A 20,593-nucleotide genomic window follows, 5' to 3' on the forward strand; every position below is an offset into this window, starting at 1 on the left:
AATAAAACCTGTTGGCCTCCCAAGAATTTGGCAAAGACTTCAAAGATGGCTCACCCTCTTTAAAGATGGGTAAACTATATGCTATCATGTGTTTGTGATGACAAGGAAAGATTCCTTTTGGATCATGGATGAAAGTGAGATTAAAACTTTATTTCTGTAATTGGAAATTTGGCTATGAATCACACAAACTTATTATTTTAGGGCCTAGCCTATAAAAATGACACAAAACTTAAACAGATGTCTAACTGCTTTCAAGAAGATAATAGAAGGATAAGAATAACTGACCATATAATCAAGAGCCCAGACTCTTCTTACAGTTAGTTATCAGAAGCAAAGACAAAATTAGATGTGTAGTCTGACTAAATTATGCCTATGGTTTATAGAAGCTGTAATATCACTACGTTTCAGCTACAAATGACTAGGAATATATTTCTCTTTCAAACTTTCACATGACTGCATAAAAATGTGAGTTAAATTGACTTTTATGTTGAAAATGAAAGGGCAAAGGAAACATTTCACTGAATAACTACCATGTGCCAATAACTGTATTATTATTTTATTTAATCCTCATTTGATATTCACATAAGGTGAAAAGCCCTGCACTAGTTTCCAGATGAAGAAACTGTTTCAAGGAAATTACGCCACTTCTGCAGGATCCTTAGGTGACTAAGTAGTAACCTGATACATAAACCCATATCCATCCTAGTACCAGAACCCTTATACCATGTCTACTACCTTCAAAGTAAAGCTATTTCTTGTTTTCTTTTACTGCAAACTGTCACAAATTACAACCAAAGCAGGATTTAAAAGGAAAGAATAAAACCATAAAATGCTAGATGGAAGCATTGTTGATCAGTCTTGACCCGTGTGCATATACCAAGGACAGTGATTTGGAGGGCCCCTCCCACATTGCATCAAGATTGTCATAATGCACTCATATCTAACACTAAATGGAACTTTTTTTATAACTACAGCGTTCAAGTTGCAAATAATTAGCTGACATTATACTTCATAGATTTATGCAAAGACATTGATTTATTTTTACATATGCTAATCTAGTAATTATTTTCAGGTCCTACACTTTTTGATAGATCTAGATAAAACTATATAGTCCTCAGGCCTGGAGAAAAATGGCTTTACCAGTATCACTTGATTAGTGGAAGTCATGACAAGATCCCTTATTGTCTAGTTCTCTTTTGAATCACCACCATATTTCTCAATATGACATATTTTTTTAAAAAAAACACAGAACTCCAGATAAGACAATATATATAGGCATATTTGGGAATGGACATTTAAGAGACCTCTATAAAGCTTCAGAATTAAAGCAAATTTTAATTGAACATTAATTGGCATTTTTACTGTAGAAAGAACTGTAGCTATGAAATTAATAGTGTTAGTGTTGTTATTAATGTTTTCTAAAAGCAATAAGCCATACTATTCCATCAAAGAGTGACAGTGATCAATTTATACACAATCAGTTATAAAGTTTGTTAAAATATCTGTATATATGGAAGTATGTTAGTGGGTAACAGTAACTGTAAAATTATTAAAATTTAAACACAGGGTGGAAAAAACCAAGGATGTCATCTCATCAAAGTTCTTTATGTCATGGATTCAGAAAATGCAACTGAAAGCCATAAAGTGATTAGCCCCTTTTATATAGCTAGATCTTGACAGAAATTAATATTAAAATTTCCTGACCAGTAAGCAGTTTGGTATTTTTGCTTTTTAAAATTATTCCCCCACTGCCTCTTCATAAAGTATGGGGGAAAAATTCATAGCTAAAATGCAAGAATATAAGTAATAACCTATCAAACAAAGAAATACCGCTCCTACAACGTCATTTTGAAAATCAACACAATGGAAACTCAAGTATTCTTGACATTACAATGTCCATGGTTTTCATTTTAATCATTGCTCAAGACGTTAAGCTTCTTGCTTTTTGTAGCACCTGAGATATTTCCATAATGGCTCATGTACAGGGTGGGGTTTCTATTTCTTTGTGTCTCACTCCTGAGGGCTCATGGCTTCACAAACATTTCAGCACATCTACTTTACAAGAGGAAACTGCTTAAAACTCAAGGCCATTGTTAACCAAAGAACAGATAAGCCAGAAAAGGTGTCTAGAACTTTTAAAGAAAATGTTTCAAAAGTTGGTGCATGTAATTTTGCTTATAATTGTAACCATGTTCATTGGCACTTACCTTTCATTCCTGGGAACCAATTTGTGTCACCAGTAATTATAAGCAATCTGATTAAAATATCAGGCTTGCATTTTTTCAGTCCTGCTCCACTGATGTTCTGGGCCATTGTGTCTATCTGATTAACCTTGAATCCACTTTTAAAGTATTTCATTTAATCCTTATCTTCTGACAAAGAAATTAAAAGGCAATGTTTTTTTAAGAGTCTTTAGTGTTCTAGTGAAGATCAGTCTAAGTCTTTGATCTCTTTTAATCAAAGCATCACTTCCAGACATCGTGGTCTATTTTATTTAGTAAAATCATAGGCAATAATAATAGAAATTAGTTCCAAAATTATTTTTAGTGATTTTTTTAAGTAGCTGGTTTAAAATTTCAATCAATGATCTTTGGGACACTTCATTCCCTGATTCATAAAATCATCAAATATAATTAACAAATATAAAACTAGATTGGTAGAATTTCCAGTTGAGAAAAGAAAAGAGAACATTCTTTGTTTTAATAGTTTTCATAATATTAATATTTCACTTACTATTATTATCATTGGTTCTAATACTGTGATGCTATAATGTCAAACCATTCATTATCTTCACCTCCAAAACCATATCATTAAATATATTTTATATGTGAGCAAACTGAAGCTCATAGAGGATTGGAGACTTCCCTAAAGTGGCAGAACTCAAACTAGTAGTGGCATTCAAGGCTAGGTCTTTTAGGTTCCAAAGGTTACATCTTCTTATTATACCACACTACACTGCTAGAAATATTTTTTTTTTCTGAGACTGAGATCAAGAACAAGAAAATGACAAAATGAAGTAGTTAATCAGATCTGAAAATATTGGTATAAATAATAGAGATGATATGAAACATGTATACTTACATGGGCTATAATGAATGTCCTTATTACAGATTGAGATGACTTGCTGTTTCTGATTTACGAATCTTCAAAACTTCTAAGACCCACACATACATAACTTGTTCAGCCACACATACTCACTTTGCTTAAAATTGAAAGTGAAAAAAAAAAAAAAAATAAAACTCATCAAAAAAGAATAAAAGTTTGTTCCCCCTTGGTCTTTGAATGAGTGGATATATTAAACTGAGATCATACAATTTGGGATTAGCAATTTCTTGGAGGTAAGTAGGTAGTATTCTCCAGTATCATGGAGGTAGAATAATTTATACCATTTGCTCTGAATTGTCTGGTAGCATGTTAGTAATTTGGCATATTCAGTAGATGTGAACAGTGAATCATAATTGTTTGACTAATAATTTATACATCTAATTGTATTTCTTTTAATGATTAAAAGCAGTAATTATTTTTCAGGTAGTTATATATTGAGCCTATAATAGATATATTAATAACATTATCAGTGCAATAATTTCCACCACGTAAACATATCTTTTTGAAGTACACTGTGCTTACTCTAAAATGGCTCTAGTAGAGAGGGTTTTAATACCAGTGGCTTCATTATTGAAGTATTACTTCTCGGAATGTTATGAATATTTTATGTGAAAGTAGAATGAGAGCTTTCTTACCCACCACATCTAGAGTAATGTGTTCCATTCTGAATTCACCACCATCTTCCACCCTCCCCACAAGAGCTTCACCTTATTAGGAAAAGCCTCCAAATCTACAGCCTTATCACTTCCCTTTTGTTCATCCAATAAATCAAATTCACTAATTTTCTATGTACAAAGATTTTTTCCTTCCTTCCATTCTTTATCTGCCACCACAGATATTTTAAGAAGAAAATCTGAAAATATGGGCTCTCCTTCTTAAAACAATTTTGTGGTTCCTAATCCCAACTCTTTAAAAAATGCTCACAGTGCCCTCCAACATGGCACCTGCCAATCTCCACCCTGTCCTGATGTCACACCGTACTACTTTCAGGTCCTAGAGTCTGTAATGCTCTGTGGAGTTTCTGGGCCATTGCCCTTACTTTGCCCTTGGTCTTAAATAGTCTTCCTTCTCAGGTTTTAGCATAAGTTTCCTTCCCCCATTAAGTCTTTGCTGACTGGGTTAAAATGTTTGTAAAGGATCTTATACTTCGGTCACCAACTACATACATTTCATTGTAAATCCTTGTGCTTAGCACACAACTTGACCCATAGTAGATGCATAATAACTCTTTGGTGAATGTGTGAAATTTGGATGCTGTGCTAAAAATCTGAGTATCCCTAGGGAGAAGAATGGTGAGATATTTAAAAACATATAATTGAAAAGGCAAGTGTAACTGAACATTTTAGGTAAGAGAGAACTGAGAGAAAATGAGTTATCTGTCCCTGTAGGTGAGAAAAATTGTCAACTCCAGAAGGATTGCACATTTTTAAGATCCTTTAGGACAGACCAAGGTCAACAATTAAAAGATTCAGAAAGGGTTTTTTAACTAGATATAAGGATATCTTTCTAACAATTTTATTGTCCCATCAAAACATTTATGCTTCAAAAAGAGCTAAGATCCTCATCACTGGAAATGGTCATGTGGAATCTGATTAATCATAAGTTGAAATTCTTAGAAAAGGTAATCCTGCCTGCATAGAGTTGAGATCAAAATAGAAAATAAATTTTGGTTTTTACCAGTTTCACTGTGTTCTTTCTTTGCTTGTAAACAATCATCCTGTAAAACAAAAATTAATAAAAACAGGATGATTTTACTAGAAGTCAGGGTAGCTACTGAGCATTTGTTTTACAATAATTAATTAAACTTGTGAAAAGTCCAAATGGTAGAGTTTAGTTTCTCTTTCTCTTTTTCTCTCATCACACACACACACACACACACACACACACACACACACACAGAGTTACAATTCAACAAAGTCATAGAGGTTCACCACCGAGCTTGTTAGTTTGGAAATGCCACAGAAGTGATTTATGTCTACCTGTGGTATAATATGGAAAGTTTGGGGATTTAAAGCTTTTCTTAACTGTACTTAGCAGTATTTTTCAGCTATGAACTTCTAGAAAATATATTTCTTGGTATGTCCGTGTACAAATTAAGGAATGAAGAAAATGTATCTGAGTATCTAAAAAAATGCAAGTAGTTAGTAAAATCATTGTGGTGAAGGCCTTCTAGGAACAATGTGTATTCAAAGATTTAGGTTGGAAATGGTTAAAGAACAAGTAGCCAGTCTGGCCAGTGATGTGGGTGCAGGCTGAGAACAAAGCAGATCTAGATAATTTGGCTTCATCCAGGATTTCTTTGGGTTAAGAAATCTCAGTATCATAGGAGCAAAAAGTGAGCAAAGGCAATGATATACAGGAGAGCTGCTAGGAAAATATGTGGGAAGAACTTGTGAAGGATGTCAATTTGCATATGCCTTTCTGACACAGTGTTGCAGTGAGCCCAGGTCTCTGAGTTTTTCAGGAGTGACTAACTCACTCCCCCACCCACCCCTGACTCAAAAGCCCCCTGATGTTTGCTTAGAGATGGGAGAGAATACAGATTGATATGGTCCCAACGTAATTATTAACGGCAGGGGTTTTTTTTAATTTTTTTTAAGTTTTAGCTTTTTTTCCCCTACATTTATTTTGATTTTATTTTACCATTACTCTGAATAGTATTATTTTACAAGTTAAGGAAGAGGAAGGTAAGAATTATAATATATAAATACTTGGGGTCAACTTATGCACACAGTTTTTAAATATATATTTTTCATTCTACCAAATGTTTGGTGGTTTTTAGTGAGAATGTTATATAATATTTGTCATTTATATTTGGAGTTTTTAAAGCATGTAAATTAGTCTGTATCATGAAGTATATTAATAAATAATATCTTAAAATCAATAATCTTTTGTCTTCTAGTTCTTTTAATATCATTTTGGTGTATTTGTTCTAGTTATATTCTTTTTCAAATATTCAACCAAGATTATTAATAAAAACCCCAAATCCCAGTGTTCTACTTTAAGCACAGAGAATTTTGCTAATTCTTATGTAATAATTATTACTAATCCCAATATAAATTTAGTAACATGAAGAAATGTTGTTTTGTTTTTATTTTTTAATTGTTTTGTCTTATTTTATTTCCATTTCAGTTCACATGTATTCCTTAGAGTTTACAATTTGGAGTGGGAAATCATTCTATCTCTTCACACTCTATGTCACAGTTTTGAATTTCTTTCATGCTAATAAAGTTATTTTTTCACATGAAGTTTGTTTTTAAAGCCTTTCATGTTGTAGACCTTTCGATTTAAAAATAATGAGGTGATTCCAAACTCTAGCTGCTTACACAGGAAAAAAATTAATATTAAAAGGAAAAAAATTATCTCCATAGAAAGTGGTTTGCAATAAGTCTGGAAAAAGTGCCAAGAAGAATGTTATACTAAGTTAGAAATAAGGAAACTGGGCTGGTGTGTGCAATGAGATCATTGTTATACAATATAACAGCAGCAGACCCACAGTGACAGGCATGTTAATAATTATCTAGATATCAGGAGTACTTAGAACACAATCTTATCTGACGTAGTCAGAAAATAATAAAGCAGCTGGAATGTTGTCAAATGAAGCCATTCATATACATACATATACTTACAAATAATTCACTGAGCCGGAGTAAGTTGTTTCTGTGGTTTCCTTGCATAAAAACTGAGTGCTTTCACCAGTTTTTACCAGATCACTCTAAAATTTTTTCTCTTATAATCATTAAGTTCTGCTTACATAAAAATCTTAACAACAAAACAACAAAATGAGTGCTTGGGTAAGCTATGTAACTGTAAATGCTTTTGGTATGTAATGGACTGTCCAGTTTTCAGTATTGTTTACAAGGCTGTTAACTATTCCTAATAGCTTATTGACAAAAAAAAAAAAAAAAAGAAAGAAAGAAAGGAAGGAAGAAGGAAAGCAAGCAAGCAAGCAAGCAAGAAAGAAAGAAAGAAAGAAAGAATTTAAGAATTACTGGGCAAAATATTTCCTTAAAAAATAAAATTTATTTTGCAATTCAAAGGAAATAAAAAGAAAACCCAGTCCCTATTTACTTGGCTCATACATAATAAAGATAGAAGAAAAGTATATGACCTTTTAATGGGAGAGAGACTGTTACTATTGGATGGTATTGAACTCTTGAGTTCCTATATTCTTGTAAGAAAGCATCTAAATGGTCACATATTCAATTTTATATCATCAATATTTCATTGACACTTTAGAATATGATGTGAATAATTTAAGGACTGTAAAAGTATAGAATTGGTCATTAAATTTTATTTAGGCTTCAAATTGTCCTCCAAAACTCAAGATGTTCCAAAATCATCACAGTGAACTCTCCTCTATGCATCTCAGTCACTAACTACCTGTAGTCCTTAACTCACAGCTTGCCTCTACTGAAACAGAGAAGCAAGTCCTCCTCTACTAAAAGTCATCCTTGCTGAAATGATTCAAAGGACTCCATTGATCCTGTGCATTGTCCTTCAAAGGCCACTTTAAGTTATGTCCATCAGTACTCAGTAAAGCAGTTCACAATCATCCAGTGGGTTACACATCAGCACTTAAAATTTCTTGTGAAATGAAAGGGCAAGAATAAGCCTTGAGGAACGATCAGATTAGTTTTAATGGTCTCTACTTTCCTTCCCCAGTGAGGGTCCTTCTTACTCACTTGCCCCTTCCTGGACCTCATAGCCTTGTTCTTCAGTTCTGCCATTTAGAAAGGACTTAACCAAAGGCAGAAACAAACAGAAGGGCTGTATGACAAAATCTTTCTTCTTCGTACCCATATTAAAATTTACTAATTCTATGACCCATTCCTTCAGAGTATTACTAGGTGACAGAAAGACATTGGATAATCAGTTGGAATAAACATGTTAATGGATCCAGTGACTTCCATAAAACCTTCCAGCTGGAATGGTTCATAAAAGTTTTATGGAAGAAAGTGAATTTGATTTGAATCTGTTAGGATAAGAAAGATGAAAGTTGGGAAAGGAAGATGACATTCCAACGTGATCACAACCATTTCTCTCTGGCCAACTAGAACACCAGAAGTCACCTCTTAGCCTTCTAATTAATATTTTAAGTCAAGATAATTATTTTTCAATACATTAATATGTAGGTAGGCAAGCAGGGAAATTAATAAATAATTCTCCAACTCTAAGACGGGAGTGAATAAGATTGGTTTTTTTTTTCAGTTTGGTTATCTGATTTTTAAAAATTTTGCCTGTATATTAAAATATACAGTATTAACAACTCTAAAAAGTCGTCTTTACTAGTAAATTACAAAGAACACTTCAGAGTAAACTTACTTCAGAATAAAAAAAGAACCTTATCCTGGGAATACCAAACAAACTCATATGTGGCCAAGCCACATGAAGGAACTAACTTATGGTTACCTTCATTAACAAAGTACAAGAACATGTATGATGTTGCATATCTATAGAAAGAAGAATGTTATTAACAGAACATTAATATGTTATATTCTTGTGAGAAAAGCATCTAAATAGTTCATTGACCCCTTGGATAGACAATAATTATTCAGATGTTCTAACTTTCTAGCTTCTTTGACTTTGAGCAACTTACCTATCATCCCTCCTCTTTAAAATGGAAGTTAATATATCTTAAATAGTTGTTGAGGAGATACATTGGGGGACAAACAAAAAACAACCCAAAGTCAAGATATATTACTATAAGCCCCTTTAAATTTGCCTTAGAGCTTGTGTATTTTTCCTTTTACTTGTAGATTAGAGGTATTTTTTATCTTTTGCATTGTACATGTAGTTCAAAATATATTTTGCATATGTTCCTTTTTTTCTATAACTGTCTTTATAAAAAGTGAAAGTAGTATTTTCCTGGATTCCGACAATGGCTATGACTATAGACACAGATGGAAAATATTTGCAGACATCTCCAGGACCTAAGTTAAAAAGTGCCCTTTATTGGTTGAGTGAAGCAGGAACTCTGGGCTATTCACCAAATAAAATTACCTGTGGTAGAATTTGAGAGGAGCCATTTCAGCTTAATCTTTTATACAATTTTCCTTCATTGAAATGTCATGCCAAGTGGTTCTCTGGCATTATTTCTTGAAAATCTTTCTATCATTGGGAGCAAGTGGGAAATGTTTAGACTCCCTGGAGATTAAAGAGTGGGTAATTCTTACAGTGATTCAGGAAGCAAATATAACCTAAGCCTGTCCTTACTTGATCTAAATAAAATCTTTTTGCAAAATTTTCTTCAACAGGAAGGTTCATATGGCAAATGGTCAAGTTCTTGTGTTCTGCTTTGTAAGTTCTCAGTCAAAAATAAAAAGATAATAAAGTGGTAATGTAAGTCATAATCTAACCAAATTATTTTACCTTCCTTTTTAAATTTATTTTGTTTTATTCAAGTCTCAGCTTTAGGGCAATTGTCAACAATTTAGGTAATCAAGATTCTATGGACTGACTCATATAAAAGTCATTCTGAAATGATTTATTTAAAAGAAGAAATGAGAATAATGTATAGATGATGATGAAATATATGAACTCTTCATGAGAAGAGTCCATGTTCCTTATCATAACTAAAAGGTAGGACATATAAATTATAGGATATAAATTAGAGATGACAAATCAACTATGAAAACTAAAGTGCCATAGTATATCACCCATGGTATAATTTTGTCTGCTGAAAGTATCAGCAATGTTGCTTACACATAACTTCTCACTTGATTACAGCAATACAACCAGTGTTGGAGCTACCAAGACCTTTGCTTCATGGAGGAAGAAGCTGAAGCTTGCTTCAACAATCATGTCATGACTTAAATCCATGCTCACTGATTAAGTTTAAGTCTCCTTAAACAAAACCAACTCCCAGTGTTACAATCATGAAAAACTAGTTTGGAAGTTACTATGTGATCTGAGATCCTTAAAGACTGTTGTGGACCCAGAAGACAATAAAAGTTAAAAGGGTCAAGTTTCACTTGTAGATTACAGCCAGCAGAAAGAACATTGGTAAATGCAGGAGGCAAGTTAGAAATAGAGGAGTCAGAGATGATTCCAAGGCTGTGTGGTTCTGTGATTAAAAGAGTGGGGAACCCCATTTACAGAAATGCTGAGATAAGAATTCAGAAGTTGTTTTCAAAGATGGATGATGCATTTTAATTAGACATTGGCTTTCAGGTGGTAGGAGAAAGGCAATAACTCTATTGATTGCAGAGCTTGGATAGATTTTGTTTTTCTCAAAGCTCCACTAATTTACTATTTTGTGAAAATGACCATCAAACAGAAGCAATTAGAGTGTTAGGAACCCTCTCAGGTTTAAATTTGAATGTGCAGTTGAACAGCCCAGAGCAGCTGACAATGATATCACCTGTGTTGGTTAGTATACAGACTCAAAAATATATACATTTTTTCAATGGACTCAGATGAGCCTTCTTCCTACTTATTACACTTAACGAAATATATTGCTATTGAAAAAAACATGCATTTTGGAGACTCACAAGCCCAGTTTACTGAGCTTATCAGATCCTAGGAAAATAAGTCACTTTCCTGGGGTAACTTGGACAATAAGCAGCCACTCTAGATTCACATTCAGGAATAAGAGATCCAATCCCCAAATGTCAACTCCCAACTACAACTTATCTGTTTCCCCAAGATCATAGTTTTCATTTATCAATGGAAACATTGATAAATGTTTGAAAGTCAAATACATGTCCTGTGTGCTGTACTTTATTTTTAATGGTAGTTTAATCCTTAAAAAAATTCTATAGTAGACATTCTATACTGAAGTGAAATACATTTTGTATTTTTGATACATAAAATTGCATATATATTTTTGTCATGTACTGTTGGTTTTGTTATCAAAATACATTGTGTCAAATTGTAAAATATGTCTCATGTAAGTTTCTCCATGACAAAGTGGATGGAGGCTTATCGATTTTGCCCCCTGAAAATAGTAAAACTATACTTTATTCAGAGTAGGTGCCAAAAAAGTTTGACAGAATAACTTTCAGGATTTTTTAAAAGTCCATTTAATGTAATAATTCATGGGTATTTAATATCTACTCTATTTATAGTTTGGAATAATAATAAAAATTTAGCTTTGATTCTAATCCTTAAAATATCAAAGCCAAAAGATTAAAAACAAAGTATCATAAGCACTTTATGGAATAGTGAGCATAATGATGCCCCTATGCCTTGACTGTGATTAATTTCATCATAGTTTTAGTAGTTCATTTTATATTATTACTATTTTTTCATGGTTCATCCAGACAAGTTATTCTCTGTTATCTTGACCACATGTTCATAGAGGATTTAGGAATAAGGACTCAATAAATATGTACTGAACTGAATTGAGTGTCCCAATAAACTTGTATAAATCAATAAATAGCCTTAAGAGTAGAAGGTGGAAGGGGAGTATTGGAATAGCAGAGTTATACAATGGGTCAGTTAATTAGGGAACACTTTTATGATTTAAGTGAGTCTTGCCCTCTCATCTAAATAAGAGAAAGATAGAGATTGATTTATGTAAATGAGTCAGTTTTGACTTTCTTAAGAGTTGGCATAGGAGAACTACTTCAAAGAACCAAAGGAAGAAAGCTGAGCCAGAATATAGCATAGAGATGATGTATGAAGGCAAGTGAGAACAAATGGAGTGGAATCAGAAGTGAGGAGCCAGAGTGTTTGACAGCTGTCTCTAAAGGCTTTATATTCTCAATATTCAACCTTTTTTCTTTTGACATACTATTGAAACTTAAATTTAATTTTTGATTAAGCACAGGTCTGCAATCATTCATTCATAGCTCGGTAGACATCAGTATTTTTATTTTAAAGAAAATTCTGACTCATATTCTATGAAAATCATATTTGCAAGCAAGACATACTCAGTTGAACCAATACCACCATATAAGATGCATAACGATTCCGTAATTGCACTGAAGAATCAGAATGTATTGTACATAATTTTTCTTATCAACTATTCCAGTCTAATGGGACTCTGTCTGCCACTGCCTAACACAGTTAGGATTGGAATAGAGTAGGACTATCTTCTAGTAAGAAATGCAGCTTTTAGGAGGAGCCCCGCTCTTCTTGGCTGGGGTATCATGACACAGGGGAACTGCAGGTTGTCAGTATCTACTTGGCAGCAGGCACAGTGAGAGCCGTTCTCTTCTACCTCAATATTCTGTTTTAAGAAAGGAAGAAATTGAGCCCAGAGAAGCTAAGTATACACCCAGCGTCTCACCACCAATAACTGGCAAAGCTGGGATTTAGGGCTGGTCCCCTTCCAAAGCCAGGGCCTCTTTACAACTTACAAAATACCTTATAGGTATTATCTGCTACATCCCCCCTCTGTAGGAAAACAGAGACCCAAAAAGATGAAGTGAATTAACATTACAGTCACTCTGTCACATTTCACCAAGCCATTTCTAACTTTTAAACAAGCCATATAAAAGGTGAGTGGAACATGCTATTATTCAAAATGAATAAAAGTCATCATCCTGCCAAAACAAAGAGGAAATATTTCACAAGTTTATGATTTGCTCCTTCATTTTCCTTTTATTTAAGTTGAAGATTATACTTGAGCATACCTTGGCATTACTAGGAATTGAAGCTTACTTCATTCTTCACTCAATTATTCCAATTGATTAGGCAATTTGGCTGCACAGACTGAATAATTATGGGAAAATAAGTCAATCAATTGTAGGATGCATGAATCACCAAAAATCAGTTGCATCACTTGTGTTTAAATTATTCAACATGGCTTGGCATCTAATAACCCATAGAAATCAATGCTGAGGGGAAAATAAGAGGTATTTCTGACAATTTCTTAGAAATTAACACCAGTTAGCTCAAATGATTTCCAAACATGAACCTTTGTATTGTTCTGTAATTAATAGTAATAAGGTAAAGTCAATCCTGAGCAATCAGCAAGATCAGTATCAGAAAGTATCACAACCACATTCCCAAATAACTTAAAATGAAACTTAACTGTGTAGGCTCTAGGAAAGTATCTTTTCCTTGAATGCCACTGACTAGACTAGAGGTCCCTGGGGGTGACACATAAATAGTCTGGAGGGACAAAGTCTTACCCATCTTTCAGAGGCCCTGGAAAATCTTCAGCGTGATCCCTGAATCTTCTATTCAAGGTGTCCAGTTGCCTTTTGACACACAATCATTCATTTTGTAAAACAGAGGGTCTCCCTCAGAAGAGATGACATTCATGCGAATGTCTTGACACTGGACATAAATCTCCATGTTCACTTTATTGATCCTAAGAGACATTTCATTTTTTATGGAAAAGGGCATCATGAGAAATTTCTGAATGCCTTCATGTTTTGAACAACTTCGTGTGAGTCCAGCATTATTTTGTAGCTATCATATAAATAATATCTAAGGATTCTCAACCCAGAGCTTTCAAAATCTCATGAGTTAATTTATTGAGTCCTGAAATTCGTGCCTCATTCAGAAAGTCATGTGCTACTTACAGAATGGACTGTGGCTTCTTTCCCAGTTTGAGGAGGTAACTAACCCAAGTGATTGGAAATCCAACTTCTCTCTAATGACTAGATTTACTATCAAGTTTGAAAGGAGAGAATGTGATATTTAATTACTGTATCTCATATTAACTAATTTTTAGGTTCCTGAGGTATGTGAGAATATCCTTTTGTTTTTATTTCTAATTTCTAAGACTATTTGTAGCTAAAAGGATCAAAGGGAAAGCTAATCTCCCCCAAAATTGGCTGTGATAGGAAGTTCAATAACTATCCCCAAAGTCATTTTATGTTATATTTCTTTCAGGTCCCAATTTTAGATGTACTATAAGCTTTTAAATGACGCCAGAACTCCTGGATACTTACCCAAACCTTCACTTAGCTCCAGTCCTCTTACGGTTCACTCATGTTTAATAGACATCAGATCCATTAAGTATAATTGTAACCATACTGCCTCCACTTAACAGTAAGTGGAACAGAACGGATGCCACAAACTTTAATATTCAGAAGGCCTGGTCCAGCCTGGCATTTTACTGGAAGACTGTGTCCAGCTCTGGGCTCCAAAGGCGGGTGGGGTGGGGGGTAGAATTTGGATATTGTTCATTAAGGCCTGTAGGGGATCTGGAGATGTTCAATAAAGAAAAGAAAAGAAGGAATTCTTTCATGTATTTTAAAAGGCGAGAAAATAAACTTTTATTAAGGAAATAAATGAAGAGTTATTGTAAAGTGGGGAATTTGTACTGAAGTTTGGTATAAGAAATTGTTTTCTAATATTTAGAATTGACAGACCTGAAACTGAAAACCAGAGGTAATTATGGATTCTTCTCTGAAATACATAAAATGGAGCAAGTCTCAGAGACTTGGTTTGGTTTATGTCTTTCATGAAGATGTGTGATTGTACTATTTCCTGAAGTTCTTTTCCAGCTCTATATTTCTATACTCTGTGTTAGTCATCTTTTTTGTCACTGTGACAAAATTTCTGAGATAATCAACTTATAAGGAGGAAAGATTTCTTTTGGCCAAGATTTATTTATTTTGGTCAGTGGGCCCTCTGGCTATGGGACTGTGGTAAGGCTGACCATCATGGTGGGGGGCATGTGGTAGAGCAAATCTACTCACTTCATGGTAGCCAGAAGCAAAGAGAGAGAAGGAGAGACCGATGTCCCAATATCCCATCTGAGGGCATACCCCTAGTGACTCAACTTCCTTCCACTGGGACTACCGTCTGATGTTCCCACCACCTCCCCAAGTCTGACAACCAAGGTTTTAGCATACTCGACTTTTGAAATTTACAATCCAAACCATAACATATTGGCAGCCAAATACACATCCTCTCATAAGTCTACTTCAAGAGAAGTAAGGTTAAGTAAATCTATAAAATGTGAGGGTGTCATTTACAAAAGGCAGCATTGCCATTTATTGCTGCATATAGAAGATCCCATGTCTGCATTTCTCCAAATAAAAATATGGGAACCACATCACTAGCTACAGATTATCAGAGAGTGAAAGCAAACAGCATTCAGGCCAAGAAGAGACGATGATACTCTGAGGTAGAACTTCACAAAGGATTTCAGAAACAGACAAGCTTGATTAGAAGAGGAACTGAAAATGTAGAAGGAAAAACAGTTTCCTGCAAAGTTCATTCACACAGGTAGCCCCAAGAAAACATTTGAAAAAGGTGACGTTTGTCTTTGGTGATTCCTTACACCCAGATCTCAGGCTTCAAGTATTTTCTATTTCTATCTGATTGTCCAGAAGTATTCCTAGGAGCAAGTTGTTGGCTTCTGCCCTTTCTACCACAAAGACAAGACACAGTCTTTGCTATTAGACTTTCCCAGGTCTCATGCCTTCAATTCAAATATTTTAGTTCCTGATGCCATTGTTTTGAGTTGAACTCATCCAGGTCAAAGGATGGTATATCCTTAACAAGTTGTGCACCTATTTCCATAGTGCTTCTGCTGCCAAGAATTCTAGGTCACTTGTTAGGAAGGAATGGAGGGTGGCAATTTGTGGCCCCTGGAGTCCTACCTGCCAGGCACCTATCTCATTTGTGTGTTTAGAACAGCATAGATGGAGTATAAAACAAACAAACAAATCTGTATTTATGTGTAAAAATATCTTTCCATTTAATTTCTTATGTACCAAATATGAACAGAATACATATATGAACCTAAAAGTAAAATTAAATCTTTCCTTCAAATGATTTAAACTCCTGGAAAGGTTAAAAACATTAAAAAATTGTAATCTATAACTTTTATTTAATAATATCATCACACAAATTAAAATGGCTTGTTAATTATATTTATATAATGAAAAAATAATTTAATTTGCTGTATTAATGGACAATAAAGAAAGATTTCCAGGATTTGAATTTTAAACACCACTAATTACAGTTTATTCTAAGATCCCCCAATTATTTCCTGGGCTCTTTGAGTGAATAGAGAACTGTAGCTCAGTGGTAGAGCTCTTGCCTAGCATGTGTGACGCACTGGGTTCGATTTTCAGCACCACATATAAATAAATAAAGGTCCATTGACAACTAAAAAATCATTTTAAAAAAAGACTTTGAACAAGACAATAACCATGACTTTCCTAAATAAACAGTGTGATGCCTGAAGAACTAGGGAGGTTCTTCTCTAGTTGTTTGAAGGACATCTAGAAATCAAGGTGGGCAGCAACTCTTTGAACAGGGAACAAATTCCAAGACATGTTAGAAATGATTGCCACTGAGGGTAAGGCAGCCATGAAAAATAATATAAAACTGCTTGAGAAGATTTAGTCTTTGTGTCTACATACTTGTATTTATTTGTAAGTACATTTTCACCTCTTATTCAACCAAATAAAAGTACATTTACTAAGATAATATAGTTGAAGATGATTTTAAAACTTCATAGCTCTTCAAAGATAAGGAATCAAGTTATAATAGTATTTTCAGCAGGAATAAATAAAAAATAAATTGTTTTTTCATTATATAAATATAATTAACAAGCCATTTTAATTTGTGTGATGATATTATTAAATAAAAGTTATAGCTTGCAATTTTTTAATCTTTTTAACATTTCCAGGAGTTTAAATCATTTGAAGGAAAGATTTAATTTTACTTTAAGTTCATATATGTATTCTGTTCATATTTGGTACATAAGAAATTAAATGGAAAGATATTTTTACACATAAATACAGATTTGTTTGTTTGTTTTATACTCCATAAAACGTGTTTGCCAATGGCAGTGCATATTCTTGTATTTAGGCTCAATGAGGAATATTTTATGAAAATTTTAATTATTTTATGAAAATTTTACTTTCTTTTCATGTATTTCTCTAATTAGAAAGAATCTGACAAAGTCAAGGACAATTTTAATCTGGTATTCTTAAAATGACTCATTCACACTACAACCTATAATTAGATGTATTATATTTCCACTATTCAAACTCATTTATTTTCCTCCCTCATTGTGTATACCTACAAAAAAATCCAACACCAACTTCCTCCTGGTTACAAATTAATGCCGTGACCTTTCTGGTCCTACTTATATTTCTAGAGGCAGCATTTAAATGCACGACTAAAATCGCCCCACTCAATACGTAAATAATGTTTGTGCTTTGCTGATCATAGTCCTTTATCAGGAATAATAATGCAGCTTTACTTTTTACAGGAAATGGGAAATAAAACCTCAACAAATGGATGCAACCTTCAGAATGGCTCTCAAATGGGCAGAGCTGAAAATTGATCTGGTTATTTGTCAATTGCATTATCCAGAGATGACATCAGCAGCAAAACTGTAGCCAGTGCTGGCTCCAGGCCCACCCCATGACATAACTAAAAACCAACTCTGTAAAAATATAAGGATCTCTAGGGCTGTTATTTGAGCTTTGAAATCTAATTAAACAACTTCTCACTCCGCCTCATTAGTAAGCACTGAACCAGATTCTATACAAACACCTGAACACATGACAACCAAGCTAACAGCACATTTCATATCATCCCCAGTGGGTCATTCTAGAAAAAAAAGCAAGCTGTTAACTGAGATAGTCCCTCTAATAGTTATTTCTGATTTTATTTTTTATTAATCTATTAAATTATCCATATTATAGGTTAGCTTGTTAGAGCACTACTAACTGAAATCCTGAAGCACAACTTTTTGGCAATGACAGCTCTTTGATAGTCTTCAAACAACCCCATTCTGTCCCACCAATGTCAAAGATATCATGCTTCTTTACCTGGGGGGTTATGTTCATTGAGAATCACAAGTGATGCTGGTGTAGGTCTTCTTTTCCTTATCTGTGAACAACAAAGGCCCAGCTAATGTCAGTGAAAATCCCACATGGCCCCTGGTTGCCCTGTGGCTCACAAAAATACCCATCTTCATATTTTCCCAACATACAAAAACATACTTCCAGAGGGCACACAATACGTGCCCACTATTTTTTAAAAAAATAATAGAAAGCCAGATTATTAAGGTGTCATATATTACTATCACCTTCTTTGAGTACAAAGCTACATTTCTACAGAAAAGAAATAGTTGTATATATTTCAATGATGTAACTGAAAATTAATATATAGTGAAGGTATGAGAATGACTTGCTCATTTTATGGCAAGACCCTCATAATTTCAGTGATGCTTTCAAGATCCATTTCCTTTATCTTTAAATGCAGTAAGAGGAACTTGGCAACCTTGAATTTCTAGCAGTGTCATAGTTAAATTAATAGCATGTATTTTAAATTTAAATTACTATAATTAAGTTTTTATTTTCTAGTATATTTTTAGAACAAATCAGCAAGTAAAGAATGAATATGGCTCTTGGAAGAAGATATAATTCAGTTAAAACTAAGAGGTTTGGTTAGTTTTTTTTTTTTGTTGTTGTTGTTGTTGTTGTTCATTTGTTAGTTTAGATTTTTTCCCCCTTATTTGAAGAGTTAGAGGAGCATATTATGAATCAAATTTTTTTGTTTTGGCTATCCTTTATTTCTTTAATATATACATTCCTAGCTGAATTCCTCAAGTATGTGTAAGTAGAATAGAGGATAAAATGTACCAATGGCATCTTGTTTAAAACAGAAGGAATGTTCCATTCAGCAGAGATACATGTTCAAGGTCGTATTCATCTGGCCTGAGTCTACATAGATCTACTTTTGACTGTCAAAACAATTTAGGAGTAAGTCTGAGATTCAATAATTATTTTATGATTTTGTATCAAACGTTTGGGCATGGATTAAGGAACAATTTAGGTTTCAAGGAATTAATGAATTAGGTGCACGTCCCCCATAGATTCCTTTGTTTTGTCTTCCCACAGTATACAATATTTGAAGTTTTATCACAAATAATCTTTTAAGTGGTGCCATTGCATAAAGAGTCTAAGTAAATCGAATTATGAAAGGACATAGAGATGTCAGCCATAGTAGATACAGAAAAGAAATCTAGGAAATGTTGAAGTATTATTTGTAATATATGAATACAATCTTTTTAGAATTGTACATATGCCTACAAATCCTACTTATTATATATTAAATACAATTACTAAATGAAAATAATGCTTAACAATATCAAACCTATAATCTAAAATTATTCTGGCATTTAATGTTTTCACTTTTACATCAATTTTTTTTCTAAAAAATGAAATAAAATGTTGCTAATTTTGATAATGTCTTAAAATTTGCTCTAAATGTTAAAACTGTTATTTTCATATGCAGACACAAATACTGATAGCTCTAAATCTGAATGGCTAATATAACCATTTTTCCCAATGGGTGATAATTTTGTATGAAATGAAATGCTATATTTTAGCCAACAGATTCCCAATTGTTTATTCAAGTGCATATAGAAATCAACTTATTTTTCATTCATTTATCCTAAAAGTCCCAAAGTTAGACAAATTCAAGAGATTAAAAAAATAACTTTCACTAAATAAAAATGTATGTTCATATTATCTTACATCCAGGAATTTTCCCCCACCCAAGCCCACTTACCTGCTCTGCTGCCTCAGGTGCAATCTGACTCTGGAATAAAGGCACAGCGAACTGTATCTTCTTGGGGCTGTTGGGCTCCATGATAATGATGAGAATTATTCAGAGATGTAAAGAACTCAGAAAGACTAGCCCCAAGTGGTATTCAAGATGCGTTTTCTCAGGCACACTCCACCAAGCCACACACAGTGCTTTGTAACAAATAGCTGTAATTCCAGACTGAGCAAGTGAAGATGCAGAGGTTTGAGGAACTTCCTTCTTCAACATCCACAGCGATGCCTGGCTTGCCTATTCCCCCACCAATCCCTTGGATCCTCTCAGCACAATACAGAAAGGAACAATAAGCTAATTGTGTGCCTCTTCACTAATACACATGCCAAGCATTCACTCAGCAGCTAATTGAAAATGCAATGCTAGCCTTGAAGGACCCGCTGCCCTGGGATTTGAAAGAAAGACTCTATCCACTACATCACTAACCGGCTGCTTGAAAGTGCAATGTAAGCTCTCTCTGAGTATTGCAGGGATGGGCCATTCATTATTGATGAACATAAAGCAGGAAGTTTTTAAAGTTGGGGGCAGGGTTTGGGTACAGAATCATTTCATTTCTCCCATAGCAACTTATAAGTCAGACACCTCTGCTCTTTCACACTCTGCCACCATATAGATGAATGGCCGTGGAGGGAAAGCCACAACCAATAACACCAGCTATTTGTGTGCTTCAAGATCTCATTAGATAAGACTGATCATAGGTGCAGAACATCTGTGGTGTAGTGAGTTCAGCATTGCCCCAGGGCTGAGCCGATCTTAGTTCAATTCCCATCTCCACTATTAACAAGCTCTGTGGCCTCAAGCAAATCACAGGCTATGTCTAGGCCCCGTATCTTCAACAGAGAAATGAGGGAGTTGAATTCCATGACCTTTAAGCTCCCATTCTGTTCCAACATTCTATAATTGTAGTTCACAGTTTTCATTAGAGTGGAAAGTATTGAACAGCTAAATTTAGCAAACAGCTTGGAAGTCATTGCTCCTGCACTGACCTCTA

The 20,593-nt window shown here is 34.0% G+C and overlaps 2 protein-coding genes across 5 annotated transcripts in view; one reads left to right on the forward strand and one right to left on the reverse strand.

Annotated features, from left to right (window-relative positions):
- Nucleotides 1-17,297, forward strand: part of Pde1a (phosphodiesterase 1A) — a 385,391-nt gene extending 368,094 nt beyond the window's left edge. The window contains exon 14 of the mRNA XM_076865512.2: nt 17,243-17,297. Within this exon, the coding sequence (XP_076721627.1) occupies nt 17,243-17,256 (14 nt within the window). The 3' untranslated portion in view covers nt 17,257-17,297. The remainder of the gene's footprint in view (nt 1-17,242) is intronic.
- The window catches only part of Ppp1r1c (protein phosphatase 1 regulatory inhibitor subunit 1C), a 123,773-nt gene extending 104,138 nt beyond the window's left edge, over nt 1-19,635 (reverse strand). For 3 of the 4 annotated variants that reach the window (XM_076865517.1, XM_076865516.1, XM_076865515.1), the window contains exons 1-2: nt 19,555-19,635; nt 17,808-17,868 (exon numbers count right to left, since the gene is read on the reverse strand). In XM_076865517.1, the coding sequence (XP_076721632.1) occupies nt 17,808-17,868; nt 19,555-19,635 (142 nt within the window). Of the gene's footprint in view, nt 1-17,807; nt 17,890-19,554 lie in introns of all 4 variants that reach the window. The other variant, XM_076865514.1, reaches the window with a different exon arrangement.
- Between the last annotated feature and the right edge of the window lie 958 nt (nt 19,636-20,593).

The sequence above is a fragment of the Callospermophilus lateralis genome, chromosome 9, assembly GCF_048772815.1.
Source record: "Callospermophilus lateralis isolate mCalLat2 chromosome 9, mCalLat2.hap1, whole genome shotgun sequence".
Lineage (NCBI taxonomy): Eukaryota > Metazoa > Chordata > Mammalia > Rodentia > Sciuridae > Callospermophilus > Callospermophilus lateralis.